A 16,950-nucleotide genomic window follows, 5' to 3' on the forward strand; every position below is an offset into this window, starting at 1 on the left:
AAAGATGGAAAAAGATATTGAAGGGTTTGCGGAGATTTTGGTATAAGGATATCAAATCTCAGTTAGGAGGAATAAGTTCAAGAGATCTATCATACAACATGGTGACTATAGTTAACAATATTGTATTCTTGAAAAATGCTGAGAGTGTATGTAAAGTGTTGTCACCACAAAAATAACTATGCGAGGTGATGTGTATGTTAAGTTATAGCAGATTACATATAGAGAGCTTGTCATTCCACAATGTATATATTATTCCAAACATCATGTTGTATATAATAAATACATACTATTTTATCTGTCAATTGAAAATAAATTAATAAATAAAATAAATAAAAGGATTAAACACCATAACCAAGTGAGATTTATTGCTGGGATGCAAGGATGGTTCAACATATGGAAATCAATGTAATACACCACATTAACAAAATAAAGGGACAAAAAAACACATGATCATCTCAATTGATGCAAAAAAGGCAGTTGAAAAAATTCAATACCTTTTCATGATTGAAAACTCTCAACAGACTAAGAATACAAGAAAATTACCTCAACATAATAAAAGCAATATATGCAAAACCCAGAGCAAAATCATAGTCAATAGTGAAAGACTAAAAGCTTTTCCTCTAAGATTAGGAACAAGGCAAGGATGCCTGGAACACAGTACTGGAAGTCCTAGCCAGAGCAATTAGGCAAGAAGAAGAAATAAAAGGCATCCAAATTGAAAAGGAAGAAGAGAAATTGTCTCTGTTTGCAGATGATATGATCTTATATGTAGAAAACTCTAAAGATTACACAAAAAGAACTGTTAGAATAAATGAATTCATTAAAGTAGCAAGATACAAAGTCAACACATAAAAATCAGTTGCACTTCTATGTACTAACAATGAACAATCTGAAAAGGAAATTACAAAAACAATTCCATTTACAATAGCATCAAAAAGCATAAAATACTTAGGAATTAACTTAACCAAGGAGATGACAGACTTGCACAATGAAAACTACAAAACATTGCTGAAATAAATTAAAGGAAACACCAATAAACAGAAACACATCCTATGTTCATGGGTTGGAAGATGTAATATTGTTAAGATATCAGTACCAACCAAAGTGATCAGCATATTCAGTACAATCTCTGTCAATATCCTAATGACTTTTTTCTACAGGAATAGAAAAACCCATCCTAAAATTCATATGGAATCTCAAGAGATACCAAATAGCTAAAACAGTCTTGAAAAAGAAGAACAGAGCTGGAAGACTCACACTTCCTGATTCAGAAACTTACTATAAAGCTATTGTAATCAAAAAAGTGTGGTACTGGCATAAAGACAGACATATGGACTAATGGAATGCAATGGAGAGTCCAGAAATAAATCCTCTCATACAAGGTCAAATGATTTTTGATAAGGGTGCCAAGACCATTCAATGGAGAAAGACAGTCTTTTCAACAAATAGGGCTAGGAAAACTGGATACCCACACTAAAGAGAATGAAATTGGATCCTTACCTAACACCACACATAAAAATTAACTCAAAATGGATCAAAGACCTAATTATAACACCTAAAACTATAAAACTCTTAGAATACAACATAGGCTAAAAATTTTATGATACTGGATTTGACAATGATTTCTTGGATATGACACCAAAGGCAAAGGCAACAAAAGAAAAAAATTGACAAATTAGACATGAAAACTTAAAAATTTTGTGCATCATAAGACACTATCAACAGTTAAAAGGCAATCCACAGAATGGAAGAAAATTGTGGAATATACTAAAAAGCATATGTACTTCACAGGGCCTGGTTTTCCAGTCTTGCAGTTTCAAATATTGACCTTGCAGAGCACTGGAAATTTTCCTCAGGCTATGAGTCTCTGGTGTAAGATAAAGAGCTGTGGCACAGCAAGGTTGCTGGCTCAAGGACAGACTAGTTACTGGTTGTTATGTAAAGATACTGAGAAATTGCTGTAAGAAGGAATGTTTGCTAAAATCAAGCTTTTGTTAATTGCCTTACTGGAATGTCATCTGGCTTGTTTCACTGGAAGTTACCAGCCTATATTGTTAAACTATAACCCCACCTATGTCTCTTCCTGTAACTTCCTGGTCTGGAAAATAAATGCAGGAAGAGAACCCCAATTCGGGGTTAATTTCCTGAGGAAGGGATCCCTCTTGCTGGAGACCGCTTTGCAGTCTCTCACTGCTCAGAAGAGATGGGCTTTGAGTAATCCTTTGCATCTCCATCACCCAGGGGAAGTGGAGTGACAAATCCGTGGAGGGCAAAGCAACACAAAGCAACAGAAAATATTTGCAATTCAAGGGATTAATATACAGAACAGAGAACTCCTAAAACTCAACTTAAAAAAAAAATTCAAAAATGGGCAAAGGACCAAAATGGATATTTCTCCAAAGAAGATACATAAATGGCCAATAAGCATATGAAAAGATGCCCAACATCACTAATCATTAGGCAAATGCAAATAAAAACTACAATGAGGTATCACTGGCTACTATCAAGAAAACACAAAATAACAAGTGTTGGCCAGGATGTGGGGAAATTGGACACTTTGTTCACTGTTAGTGGGAATGTAAAGCAGTACAGCCACTATGGAAAATAGCATGGCAGTTCTTCAAAAAGTAAAAAATAGAATTACCATATGATCCAGCAATTCCAGTTCTGGATGTACATCCAAGAGAACTGAATATAGAGTCTCAAAGAGACATTTATTTACACATGTTCACAGCAGCATTATGCACAATAGCTAAAACATGGAAGCAACCCAAGTGTATATCAACAAATGAATGGATAAGCAAAATGCAGTATATATGTACAGTGGAATAGTAGTCAGCCTTTAAAAGGAAGGAAAATTCTGACATAGGCTACAATATGGATGAATCCTGAGGATATTATGCTAAGTGAAATAATCCCACAAAAAGACAAATATTGTATGATTCCACTTATATGAAGTACTTGAAGTAGTCAAAATCACACAGAGAGAAAGTAGAATGGTGGTTGCCAGGGTCTAGGCTGAGGGGATAACGGAGAGTTTTTGTTTAATGGGTATGGAGTTTCAGTTTTACACGATGAAAGAGTTATAGAGATGGATGGAGGTGTTGATTGCACAATATTACAAATCTATTTAATACCACCAAACAGTACAAATTAAAATGGTTAATATGGTAAATTTTGTTTATGTGTATTTTACCACAATAAAAAAAAAAATTGAAAAAAAAAATCAGGCAGCAATCTTATAGGCTGTATCTAAAGGATGCAGGGGCAATGTTACCCATTACATTCCCATTTAATTCACCAGTCTGGATTTCACAGAAACCAGATGAATCCTGAAGGATGACTACCTCAAAATTAACCAAAAAGTAGCCCCAATTACATCTGTCATGCCAGATGTAATTTCCCAGCATCATGGTACATGGCCAATGATTTGACAAATACATTTTCTCTATCCCTATCAACAAAGAGGATCAGACACAGTTGACAGTCACACAGAATTGACAACAGCATACATTTACAGTTTTGTTTCAAGGCTGTATAAACTCTCCTGTCCTCTGTTAAAACATGACCTGTACCAACAGGACATCCTACAAAACATCTTATTGATATTGATCGATCATATTTTTTTCTTCTCTTTCTTTATTATTATTTATTTCTACATTCTAAAATGTTGTTGCAGAGTGGTGGGAGAAGGAGGAAAAGCAGGGGAAGGTAGGCAGGGCTGGCCAACGGCTGGCTCCTTTGCTGGCCTGGCTGCCCAGGGCGGGGGGGGGCAGTGTTGGTGTGGATGAGGCCCTCACGCCCCCCAACCCTGATCCATCACTTTAATTGACATCATGCTAATTGGGGCAAACGAGCAAGAAGTGGTTAGCACACTGGAGTCCTTGGTAAGACACATATGCTCCAAAGAACATGGGACGTTCTCCATATATGTATGCTCCGGAGAGTGGGATTCATGGACACATTAAATCAGTAAAGTTTTTAAGGTGGTCATGGGCAGGCTGTGACATCTCATCCAAAGCAAAATACAAATAATTGTACCTCCCACCACAAAGTTGGGCATACAACACCTGGTAGACCTCTTAAGATTCTGATATACCTGCCCTGACACATGTATCAAGTGACACAAAAGCAGGAATGGGCTCTGCAGAAGTAGGAGCCATACAATCAGCCCCACCGCCTGGGTGGACCATACAACCTGGCAAACATGAAAGTATTACAGGAATCAGAGTTTCCTAAGTTTTAAAGGTATCAGTGTTGGAAAACATTGTCATGTGGAGTTATAGCAAGCCCCTGTGTAACAATCGCAACACAGGTTGTGAAGTAAGACCATGCTATTTGCAACAAAGAATTATATACCTTTTGAGAAACATGCTCCCAATAGACAAAACTTCAGGAAATATACCCAATCATCCTCTCAGATGAACAGAGAACTGGCCTGAGGTTAGACTACATATGACAAAGACATATGACAGACAATGACAAAGAGCCTAGCTAACAGAGGAGAAAGACTGGAAGACTGAAGACAAGGAAGTCTGGGGTAGAGGCATGTGGATGGTTCTATGGACTGAACTGTGTCCTCCCAAAACTGAGGACCTAACCCCAATGTAATGGTATTTGGAGAAGGGGCATTTAGGAGGTAATTAGGGTATGGCCCTCATGATGGGATTGGTGTCCTTATAAATTATTAAATAGAGACCTGTCTCTCTCTTTCTCTCTCCATGCACACAAAAGAACAGACCACGTAAGCACACAGTGAGGTAGTGATGCCTTCAAGCCAAGAGTAGAGGCCTCAGAATGAAACCTACCCTGCTGGCATCTTCATCTTAGACATCTCAGAGCCCAGAACAGTGAGAAATAAATTTATATTGTTAAAGCCACCCAGTCCACGGTATTTTGTTATGGGAGCCTGAGCTGACTAAGACAGACGGAGAAATACCTGAGACTGGACACAAAGTGTGAAGCTCTTTGTATCCCATGTTAACACAGAGAGCATGCACCATGGAAGAACTAAACAAATGAGTGGACAAAATAACTCTGCCTGGTATTAGCACATTGGGCACATGAACAAAGTGGAATAGTACAGAAACAATACGGCCCCAACTGCACAAGGTCCTACTTGCCAAGGCCAATGCAACTACTGTCAAAACCAATATCGAGCCTAACAGTTGCAGAAACTAACTCTGAGCCCCTGTAGTAGCCCCATTCTTAAAGTAGACTAACCAGCCACATGGTAGCAAGTTGGGCCCTTTCCACCTTGAATGAAAGAATAATTCATTCTCACAGAAATAAAATCATTCCAATTGGATTTGCCTTTCCTCAGAGGAAGTGTTTGTTCCCCCAGCACAGGATCCCATATATCACACCAGACCAAAAGACCCACTTTATAGCAAAGGAGGTGACCATCAGATTATAAACCATACTACCCAGAGGTTGCCAGTCTGACAGAGCACTAGAACAGCTTATGGAAGGCTTAGCTGAAGCACCAGTTCAGAGGGGGTACTCTGTAAAGACAAAGCACTATCCTCCAAGATGCAGTACACATTCTGAATTAAAAACATCTATACGATGCTCACAGGAAAATAGGAAAAACACAGGAGTCCGAGAACAAGGGGTAAAAGCAGAATTAGCCCCACTTATCATGACTCCCAATCTGTGCTTGCTATCCCTATGACTCTGGGGTCTGCAGGGCTAGAGGTCTTAGTCCCTAAAAGGGAAACACTTCTGCTTAGAAACATAACAGTCTCATTAAACTAACTACAAGTGCTGCCTGGTCACACTGGCTGCTTATATTCAGGGAATAAAGGTAAGAAAAGGAATGACCATCCTTGGCAGGGGCAATTGACCCTGATCATCAGGAAGAGGCAGGGCTGCTAGTACACAATGGGGGCAGGGAATATTATGTCTGGCACATAGATGATCCTCTTGAGAGTCTCTTAACACTCCCCTGACCAAATCTGAAAGTACATAGACAAGCACTGCAGTACTGGCCTGAGAAGAGTATGGTGAGCAGTTAAGATATGAAGAATGGCAGAGGTGCTAGTTGTAGGTAAGGCAGAGTTAGAATGGACAGCAGAAGAGGGAGACAGTGAGTATCAATTGCAACCCTGAGACCAGCTACATTAGTGGGGGGCATAGTTCATCTCATTAACCTTCTTCTAATTTTCCTCCAAGATGATACCAAACTGGAATGCTGGAGGAGCTGCTCCCCAAATGTATATGTAGAAGCGGAATCTAGTGGCACAAGGGTGGTCTGCAGTGGACACAATGATGTGCCATCCAGATCTCCCTTCAAGAAGAGACTTGTCCTAGCTGTTAGTAGTGCTGTCAGCAGAAACCCTTAAACTGGTAGTACTTTCAGGGATACCCTCAGCCACAGAGAGCCACTTCACCCAATGTCATAGCTTTCTCAATGTGGTCCATATTCAATGACTAATTAAATGGGAGTATAAAGGCCTGACCACTCTGATCCAAAGCAGGACAATTCTGACAGGTCATTTTAGTTCCAGAACTCCCCATTGCAGCTAGTCATCAACACTGTCACTGGGCTAGCACTGTAGTTCTACTTCTCCATATGCCCAATCTTGCTTCCTTACCCTGCCCCTTCATAGATGCTCATCCCAAGGGTACTTCATAATAAATATTTTACACATTAAACACTGTCTCAAAGTTTGCTTTCAAGAGGACCCAACCTGCAACACTGTAGTAGTCCAGTCAAGAAGTAATAGTGGCTCAGATGAAAGTGGCAATGAATGGGGTGCTGAGAAATGGTCAGGTTCGTCACATTTTAAGAAATACGCTCATATAAATTACTGATAGATCAGATCTGGGGAGAAAGAAAAAAAAGGAATCACGGTTACTCATAGAGGTGTGGGGCCTGAACAACTGTGTGAATGGTGGTGCCATTTACTGAGATGGGGGAAGACCAGGAAAGGAGATGGATGAGGGAGTGGAGAAACAAGAGTTTTGTTCTGCATTTATATTGTAGATGCCTATTAGACATACAAGTGAAAATGTAGAGCACTTTGCTGGAAAAACAAGCTTGTACTACAGGGAAAAAGTGGAGCTAGATATAATTCTAGAGTCATCAACATACAGATGGTTATTTAAAACCTCAGGACTGGATGAGATCACCTAGAAGAGAGAAGGGCATGCCAACATTTGGAGATATGAGGAGGAAAAACAAGAGACAAAGTAGGAGGCACCAGAAAAGGAGGAGGAAAATTAGAAGGGGACAGAGTCCTGGAAGCAAAATGCAGGTTTCACCTCAGAGGCAATCAAATTATCACAAGAGTTTAAGATAAATTAGCTACTGATCCCATGAGATAAAAGTTCAAAGAGTAAAAAAAAAAAAAAAAAAAAAAAAAATCTTTCTGCTTTTAAAACCAAATAAATCCTAATACTTTGCTAATACCTTGCCTTGCTGCAAAGGTATTTACTATGAGAAAAAGCCAAATTAACAAATCCTAGAACCTCCAAATGACCAACTCCTCTCAAGAGGCTTCAAAAGCATTTCCCTGTAATATAATTCCCTGTAATACAAATACCTGTAAATAATTTAAAAAAATTTTTTTTAACATTTCATAAACCTGACAAAGGTATATCTTTACCTCTGTATTACTACAGTAATTAAAAGCAAAATTTACCAACACCAAACAAAAATCTAAGAAATATGCACAAAGATACTATTATATTAAATTCAACTTTAGATAATTGGTCTCTATGTTGTTCATCTTCTTTAAAAATGTTACCAATTGTAAGATAAAATATGGTGTTTTTGATAATTTCCATTAAAAATCCCTTGAAAATCAATCCCTGGGACAGGAACATAAATCTCTAATTTAAAATTGTTTCGTTGAGAAAAATCCAACTGAACTTTTGTATTTTCCTATATCACTCTTCCCCAAAATAGATCCAATACGTTAGAACTACCTACAAACTCGAAGAAACTAGAATATTTCCCCATAGCCTAGGTAAATAAATAACAAAACAAACAAACAAATAAATAATAAATAAATAAGGCTCAGAGAATTTCAGAGAGAGGTATTTCTGTATCCTGTTACACCAACTAACCCATGGGATCAAGTACTGCCTATGTTTTTTTCTTTTTTTTCTCCCTCCCCCGCTCCCCCCCAACAATGTCCTTTCTGTTTGCTTGTCGTATCAACTTCAAGTAGTTGTGGTTGTTATATCTTCTTCCCCACCCCCACCCCCCCCCCCCCCCCGGTGTGTAAGTGAGAACATGTGGTATTTCTCTTTCTGTGCCTGACTTGTTTCACTTAATATAATTCTCTCGAGGTCCATCCATGTTGTTGCAAATGGCAGTATTTCATTCGTTTTTATAGCTGAGTAGTATTCCATTGTGTAGATGTACCACATTTTCCGTATCCACTCATCTGATGATGGACATTTGGGGTGGTTCCAACTCTTGGCTATTGTAAAGAGTGCTGCGATGAACATTGGGGAACAGGTATACCTTCGACTTGATTATAATGTTTTTTTCTTAAATTTACTATGCATACCACTGCCAAACAAATCACTAAAACACTGCTTCCTTTTAGTCAGAAAATTCCCTATGTCATTCCTGCACTATCAAGTTCACACTCTTATGTCTATCCTTTAAAGTTCTTATTCTGTACCACCTTCCCAAATTTCTCTGTAGCCTAAAATGAACAGCCACATTTCATCAGCCTAGTCTTCTCTTCAAACCCATGCTACTCCTGCTACCCAACTTGTGGCCAGGTAATTTACCCCGCAAGGATGCCCTTTCCCCTCCAATAATTCAAACACCACTATACCATTACTCATAGGCTGGCTCAATTCCCATTTCTTCCTTGAAGGGTACCTTCCCTATAAGATCTCCACTGACTTCTCCATTCTTAAGCACCTCTGAGGCTTAAAAATTCAAATCCCAACATAGAACAATGTATTACTAATTGTCATTTTATCATTTACTGTTTTATCATCATTTTTGTAAGTTTCACTCTTTTGTCTACACTTAAATCGAAAGTAAGAGCAGGCTCTGTCATAAGCTTCTCTTACTTTCTACCTGTACTCAACAGAACAAAGCTGAGCATACCAAAACACTAGCTACTTAGGGCCATAGCCAAATCCCCTGCAGAAGATATTGAAAATCATGCCCTGATACATATATCCAAAACCAACAAGGCAGAATCACAACTTCACAACCTAGAAATAAAGAACAGGCATTAGATGGTGCTATCAATCCAAGATTCTAACAGAAACCAATACTCGCATGAGCCTAATGCAATTCTGGCACTGAAACTAAATGAATTTTACGACATTTGACCTCTCCTTTTTAACCCCATTTAATTTGATTTTCATAAGATTATTTGTTTCCTGTAAATTAATAAACGAATTACATTTATTGACAATTTTTTTAAAGGCACTGCAAAATCCTTTGTTTTGTCTCAGGCTAGTAAAATCGGTTTCAAACATAATATGGATAAGGAAAACTTTGAAAAAGTACCTTTAATGCTACGAGATGAATAATTTTACTTTTTAAAATTAAAGTCAATTTTAACATTCAGTCTTGAAGGGGATTTTCGTCATGAGACAACTAGCCAATTAATCATATTAACAGAATCATTTTAAAGACTATCTAAATGGAGTACCTTAGGATGTTATAAAATACTTTAGATTCTCTTAAGCAAAATCTCCCTCCAGAATAGACTATACCTTACTTCTGAAACTAAAGTACTATCTGATTTCTATGTCCAAAAGAGAAAGGTAACAGAATGTTACAGTACCTTTTATACCAGTCTCAGCAGGATCATACAATTAGATTTAAAATTTTTACAGCAAAAATGGTCTTTAAAAATCATCTCAGCCCACCTCTTCTCATTTTTACACATAAGGAAACAGAGACAATGAAATTTAAGTTGTGTCAAAGTACTAAACCAGTATTTTAACCCAGAGATTTTCCCACTGTATGATGGTGCCTTTTGTAATGATATAAAGACCATGAAAAAATATCACTTAAAATGTCTAATAAAACCTGTCATTACCATTTCAAATCAAATTCAGAATATTTACAAATTTACAGATTAAATATCTTTACAAGGTTAATAAACACCTCTGGAATGAAATTTAACAAGCGAATGCAAAGAATCATTCATGTCTTTGGCTTATTTTATCCTGAACAGGCAAAGACGCATATATAATTACATTCTCATTATTATTTTCATATTTCAAATCCAAGGAAAGAAAATAGCATCAGAGAAGTTGGCTCAAGTTTTTTAAATATCTCATATACATAAACTTTTAACAATCAAAACTTTTAAATTATATACCATTCAACCAACTAAAATTTTCTTTTAACCTGTGGAGTTTTTGTTTATTTGCAGGGTGAGTGTTATATGAATCTGCAATCTTCTATTAAAAGAACAGGATAAATCAATCTTTCAAATCTCTCTCTCTCTCCAAGACAGACAGATATACACACACTCCCACCCCCCCACCCCCCCACAAACCCCAACTATCCAATTTCTTGAGCACACCAGGGATTAGTATTTTACACTAATCGCACACACACAGTCTATAAAACTGTCCTCAATTTAAGGACTTGCTCATTCCAAAAGTTCACTTTCAAGTTGGTTTGACCAGAGGACTGAGAACATAAAATATTTAAATGTAAAACCATTACTCTTAAGCATCTGGCTTTCTCTACTAATTGTGATAGAAGTGTGTTTTTTTTTTTTTTTTTTTTTTTTTTTTTTTTTTTGGCAGCTGGCCGATAAGGGGATCTGAACACTTGACACTGGTGTTACAACACCACACTCTAACCAACTGAACAACCGGCCAGCCCAGAAGTCTATTAACATTGATGTAGATAAGAAGTTAATCACCCTGTGTTCCAGTTATCTGCTGCTGCATAAAAACCACCCCAATACTTAATGGCTTCAAATAACAATAATCATTATTTTGTTCACAAATCTGCAATTTGGACAGGGCTCAGCAAGGATATCTAGTCTCTGCTCCATGTGATATCTGCTAGGGCTGCTCAACCAGGGCCTAGAAAATCCACTTCCAAGACGGTGTTTAGTGTTAGCTGGGAGTTCAGCCAGAGCTGAGGGCCAAGGGCCGTGGTTCTTTCAAAGGGCTGCTTGGGATTTCTCTTAGCATAGTTGCTAGATCCCAGTTTCAAAAAAAGGGCCAGGCAGATCACATTTATGACCTAACCTTAGAAATCACTATACAGTATCACTTCTACTGTAGTCATAGGCCTGTCCAGATTCAAGAAGTGAGCACAGACCCTACCTCTCTATGGGAAGAGTGTGAACATCACATTGTAAGATGGCTAATATTACGGCCATCCTGAAAAATATCAACATCCACTGCCCATTTCTGTAATTCTCTTCTACTGTAATCTCCTCTCTCTCGTATTATTTCTTCTCAGTCTGCTTTGAAGGATTTTCCCATCTGATAGATCCTCAATCTAGTCCCCTTCTCAATCCACTTAAATTGAAAGTGGTTAACACTTAATTTTTTTAAAATGGCTACCACTCTTTTAGTAGCATTCTTCTAAGCAATTTATATTTGTCAACACATTTAATCTTCAAAATAATCCTCTGAGGTAGGTACTATTATTTTCTCCATTTTACAGAGAAAATTGAGGCCCAAAGAGGTTAGATAACTTGCCCAGGATCACACAACTAGTAAGGGCAGCGCTGAGAGATGTCATCCATTCCCTGGTCTAAATTACCACCCATAAAAAATACTTCCTGAACTGCTGTCTCTAGCTGCTCTATCTTTCTGAGTTACTAGTTCATATTTCCAATTGCTTTCTGGACTTCTTCATCAGGATGTCTTGCTAAAAACTCAAAATATATTTTTTTAAAAATAGATACATTATTCCTTTCCCCTAAAAGGGTCCTTCCAATTTTCTGTCGCAGTAAATGAATCACCAACCACCTACCTTCCGAAGTTCACAAATTTGGAATTAACTCCTCAGTAACCAAATTCTTTTGATTCTTCCTCCAAAATGTCTTCCCAAATTTCCTGTCTTCTCTGTCCCCACTGAATTAGGTTAAGGATTTCATCTGCCTAAATTAATCAAGACAATTCTGAAACACTTGCCAAATAAGAACTATGCCAGGTTGCCCATGACCTCTATTTTCCCAGCTAACAATTTCTTCTCAATTGAAAGCCATTCTTCACAATAACATTAAAATGTCTGCCTCCCCTGCACCCCATCTTCCACCCCCGCCCAAAGTCAGGTTAGCCCCTTAAGCATGGTTTATAAAAGCCCTCTGAAAACTTCCCCCAAACCTCTATGGTTTCAATGACTTGCTATGAGGTAACACTCCCTATACCTAAAACATGCATATACACATTCTACCTCTTCTCAATATTCCCAAAACACACCTCACCTTACAAATTGGAGTCATATTCTATCTCTGCCTTGGAATGCCCTTCACCTGCTTAAAAAGTTTCTATTTATCCATCAACATCCAATTTATATGCCATTACTATATAAAACTTTTCCTAATTATCCCAGGAAGAGATTCTGTACTACCACTGCAGTGCATTATCAGTTAACACATCTGTCTCCCCCAACCTAGATTTTTAACTCATCATATTTTAACTCCAGTACCTGGAATGATGTTTGGCCTAGGGTAGGTAAAGTATTCAATAAATCCTTGCTGAATGAATACATATTCTCATATACAAGATACTATCATTGGTAACCAGGTTCCACAAACATTCACTTAACAACTAAATGGTTAAAATAAATAGCATTTCGGCACCTTGAAGGTAAAGGGGTGCTCCTTACTTATATATGTCAAGTTCATTAATAAACATTTAGCTAATTAACTGAACAAGAGACACTTTTTTCAACTAAACTGTTTAAACAGCTTTTGTAACTCAATCTGAAAAATCTAAGAGACTTATAAATGTGTTCGTGTAGGAAAATGTGTTCTTGGATATCCACATTCTAATTCGGAAGTCAAACAGCCACTGCTACCATAGGCAAATTACCTGACCTCAATAACTATTATCAAGACATGTACATTTATAGGAAACAAAAAAAAAATCAAATTCCTAATCCTGCCATTTAGGATCTCCATGATTAAATCCCAATTTACCTTACATGGTACTCCTCCTCTTCATGTGTGCTATACTTCAGCCAAAATTAACTTTTCCCTTGTCTCCAGGGCCTACACTCCTTGACATTTGGCTTTTATTGTCTGCTCTACTGGAAAATCTCTCCACCCAGTTCCACAAACTCAAATCTAATTTATCTTTTGTAGATAATTCAAACGCCACCTCCTAATCCTTTCCCTCTTCTAGAGGTGATCTTCCCATCCTAGCATACTTATGGCACTTTAGCTAGACCTTTTTGACACCACTTCTAACTTTGTCTAGAGTACATTATTATATACCTAACTTCTTTCTCCCTATTTGACAATAACGACAGGTTGTATATCTAATTCAATATTTTTCAAAGTATGTACCTTGTAATTCACAAAATTGAGTTAACCAGCAGTAGAAAATAAAACAATCTCATGGTCAAAAAAGCTTGGGAAATGTATTTCTTAAAATCTTTAACATACTGAGATATGTTGTAAATCTCCAGTGAAACAGACTATTCGCATTTCCATAACTTATCTGGCCTCTGAACCATTCTGGGTTTTTTGCAGCACATCTCAAAGGGTTACTATTTCTATGGCATGCAGACAGGCAGCCTCATTAATCTTGACACCTTATCTTGAACTTAACAGGGACTCAACAAATATGTGCTGAATCAATGAATAATTAACCCTCGGTATAACACAGAACTCTCCCATAAAGGTAGCCTGCCCAGAGAAAAAGGGAAGACTCTTGAAGAATGACAGGAGAGAAAATTGACAAACAAGAAGGGAGTAAGTGTCCTCAGTAGTGCAGAAAGAGGAGAGAGGAATATATACAACAAGAGAAAAAGAATTCACCACCCCAGCCACTTTTTGTGTGTAGAAGATATAATTAACCTGAACCACATAAGAATCCCTGTTCAGAATGTCCATCCTGAAGTGATCATTTAAAAATACTTCAGATGAATCTTTTCAGAAAGATCTGTCAACAAGGGTTGAATCTAAGGTATTCTGGGCAATTTCCAGGATATACACTACTACAATATCTGAATCATCTATTACTAAATCATTTCTATCAACTGAGGAAATATTCTGCAGTTTGATTTTGTATGAAGTTGTTTATGATAAAAAAGGAAGATTAGGAACAATAATAACCTAAATTTTGTTTTCATTTAACTTCTCTTCTTCAATTTGGAAAATGAAAGCACAATTCTATTTAACAGGGTATGAAAACCAGGATGCATAAAAACAAAATATCCTTGACTACATCGTGCTCTCTCTTTCCCACAGTTCTCTAGCTGTGACTAAAAAAAAGGGAAGCAGGAGAAAAAGACACTCCTTGACTTGTCCTACAGTCTAGATCCTATGGCAGTAGCTACAGGAAATGGCAGCAGTGGCAGCAGTGACTGAGGGGTTTGTTTTTTTCCTGCTCCTCCCTTTAAAGCAAAGAGGTCAACTTTTCACTTGAGCATGAAAACTTAATCAAGAGCAGAATCCAAAGTAGGGCTAGACTCATCGCCAAAAGATAAATACACTTCCTAATCATTATAACTATTAACATTAATTGTAACTATTAATATCCTTTTAATTTCAATGAAGCAATAAGCTACATATGGTCAGGGAAAAAAGTCACTTGATTGAAGGTTTATAAATATGTTTAAATTTGTTCTAAAAACCTCTGGCCACAGGACTACTCTATCTCAATATTACCAGCTACCACGTAACTGGAGTCACTAAGTAAAGTCAAAGCTTAATTTGGTTTAACTACTTTACTAAATAACAAGACACTAGAAAGCAAAATATATATTTCTCCACCTCCTCCTCTTCCTTCTTGGGGGGTGGAGGAGGAGGGGGATCAAATGCATTTTCAAGTAAGTTACTGGACTCATGTGGTCAAACATTTAAAAATATATATATACATAATATGGTCCAAAGCATAATTGGGAATGTCAAGCAGGAGTTGTTAATTCAAAAAATAATGTATTATGAACTGTATGATCCTACGAGGGCTCTTCAAAAAGATCATGGAAAAATTGGTAGTACCTTTTAATTTATTTTTCCATGTACTTTTTGAAGTACCCTCTTACACCAGTATTCTGTTAATAGCTGGCTTATTATGAAATCCATTAATTAAAGATCTCAAACAACTTCATAAATAGTTTTCTACCTTTAGAATATGTGAAAAGTAAAACAAGGAACTACAGAACTACTTAGTATCTTGCCCAGGGACACACAGTAAAAGTTCTTGGCAAGAAAAATGTCTCTCTGATCTGGTGTCAATAACAGACCGTACAACTTTGGGACTATAGAAGTTAATGTAATAATATATTTCCCAACATTTAAATCTGAGAAAATGCAACTAATATTTCTGAAGTCTTTCTTGTAATTATAATCCTCCACTCACAAATTACTATTTAATTAGTTTATAACAATGACATATGGTATTTCTCTCAACAAAAGCATTATCTGTTCAAACTGATTGAACCCAAAATGTAGTAACAATAACAAATGCAAAATTCCATTTGTCATAAATTTTAAGTCATAAAAACTGCAGCATCTTAGGTAGAGAAAGGATCAAATTTTCATTTATGGAGAAATTCTCTATTGTCAACTGCAGTGTATTCCATTATTACTCACACTTCTGTTACTCAATATGAAACACAAGCACACAAAAAAAGGGTCTTTCCTTCCTTTTTCTTCATCTTTCTGCTTTCCTTTCTTTCACACAAGGAGATGCTCCATACGCTTCATTGTTTTGTGGACGAGTTAGAGTTTTCTTATTCTAATACCTCAAACTTCACAGCTTTTTACAGCGAACTTCACGAAATTAAACTGTAAGGTTTAGATATTGAAAACGCTCAAGGAAATACATTGGAATGCTCGCTCTCTATCAAGCGTTAAGGATTCTTTAGCTAGCAGTCAGGTAGTTTTATACTCCACTTAAATTCCTTAAGATCCGAACACATAGGTTCCTTATAGTTTGTCTTTCTTCAGTCGGAAGGGCTAAATAGGCCTTTATTGTCCTAAAAAAATACTCCCAGCCTTCTCAAATGTAAGGGTAAAGTGGCAGGCGCACGACTGACACTTCTAACATTTACTAATGGAATAATTACTCAACAACGAGAAGCCCCCAAGAGTTCCAATCTCAGATGGCCCGCTTTGAATACTGTGGCGAGGATCCAAGCGACAAGTCAGGGCTCGCCCACCCTGGGGCTCCTAGCTCCTATTTTTTCGTCCAGAGTCAGCCCTTCCCACTACTCATCCGGAGTAGACATCTTCCAAAGCCCGAACCTCCGAGACTCCCCGCTTGCCCCCGCGGACAAAATCAATCCTCCTCCGGCGGGACACCCGCTTCCCCTCCCTGCCGACTTCCATCCCAAAGCCGCCCCTCCCCCATTTCACGCTCCGCCCGCGCTGACACCGGAGCCACCACCCCACCCCTTCGCTTTCTCACCTTTCTTCCGAGGGCTTTTTTCCGGGCAGCGGGAGAACGCTCGCTCTTCTGCCCGCCCACCTCGCACCCTGCCAGCCCTCGGGCCTGCCACTCCCTGAAGAACCGCCCGGACCCACCTCGAAGAGCTCGGCCGTCGTGGCCATCCCGGCCGGCTGAGAGGCTCGCCCCAAACTGGATGTCGTCTCTTCTTCACATGCTGCGCCTCAGCGGCGCCGCGCACAGGTCCCTGCTTGGCTCGCCGGCTCCGGCTCCGGGCCGCCGCGGGCTACCCCCACTCTCCACAGAGCCCAGGCGGGGCGGGAGAGCGGCCATGAAGAGAAGCCGCAGACGCCTGTCAGCTGCCTCCCGGCGCCGCCCGCGCCGCTCCCATTGTCACCGCCTCGTACGCCGGAAGTGGAGCTG

At 38.4% G+C, this 16,950-nt stretch overlaps 1 protein-coding gene across 1 annotated transcript in view; it reads right to left on the reverse strand.

Moving 5' to 3' along the window:
- The window catches only part of EXOC5 (exocyst complex component 5), a 71,648-nt gene extending 54,705 nt beyond the window's left edge, over positions 1 to 16,943 (reverse strand). The window contains exon 1 of the mRNA XM_063089351.1: positions 16,665 to 16,943. Within this exon, the coding sequence (XP_062945421.1) occupies positions 16,665 to 16,691 (27 nt within the window). The 5' untranslated portion in view covers positions 16,692 to 16,943. The remainder of the gene's footprint in view (positions 1 to 16,664) is intronic.
- Between the last annotated feature and the right edge of the window lie 7 nt (positions 16,944 to 16,950).

The sequence above is a fragment of the Cynocephalus volans genome, chromosome 3 (genome assembly GCF_027409185.1).
Source record: "Cynocephalus volans isolate mCynVol1 chromosome 3, mCynVol1.pri, whole genome shotgun sequence".
NCBI lineage: Eukaryota > Metazoa > Chordata > Mammalia > Dermoptera > Cynocephalidae > Cynocephalus > Cynocephalus volans.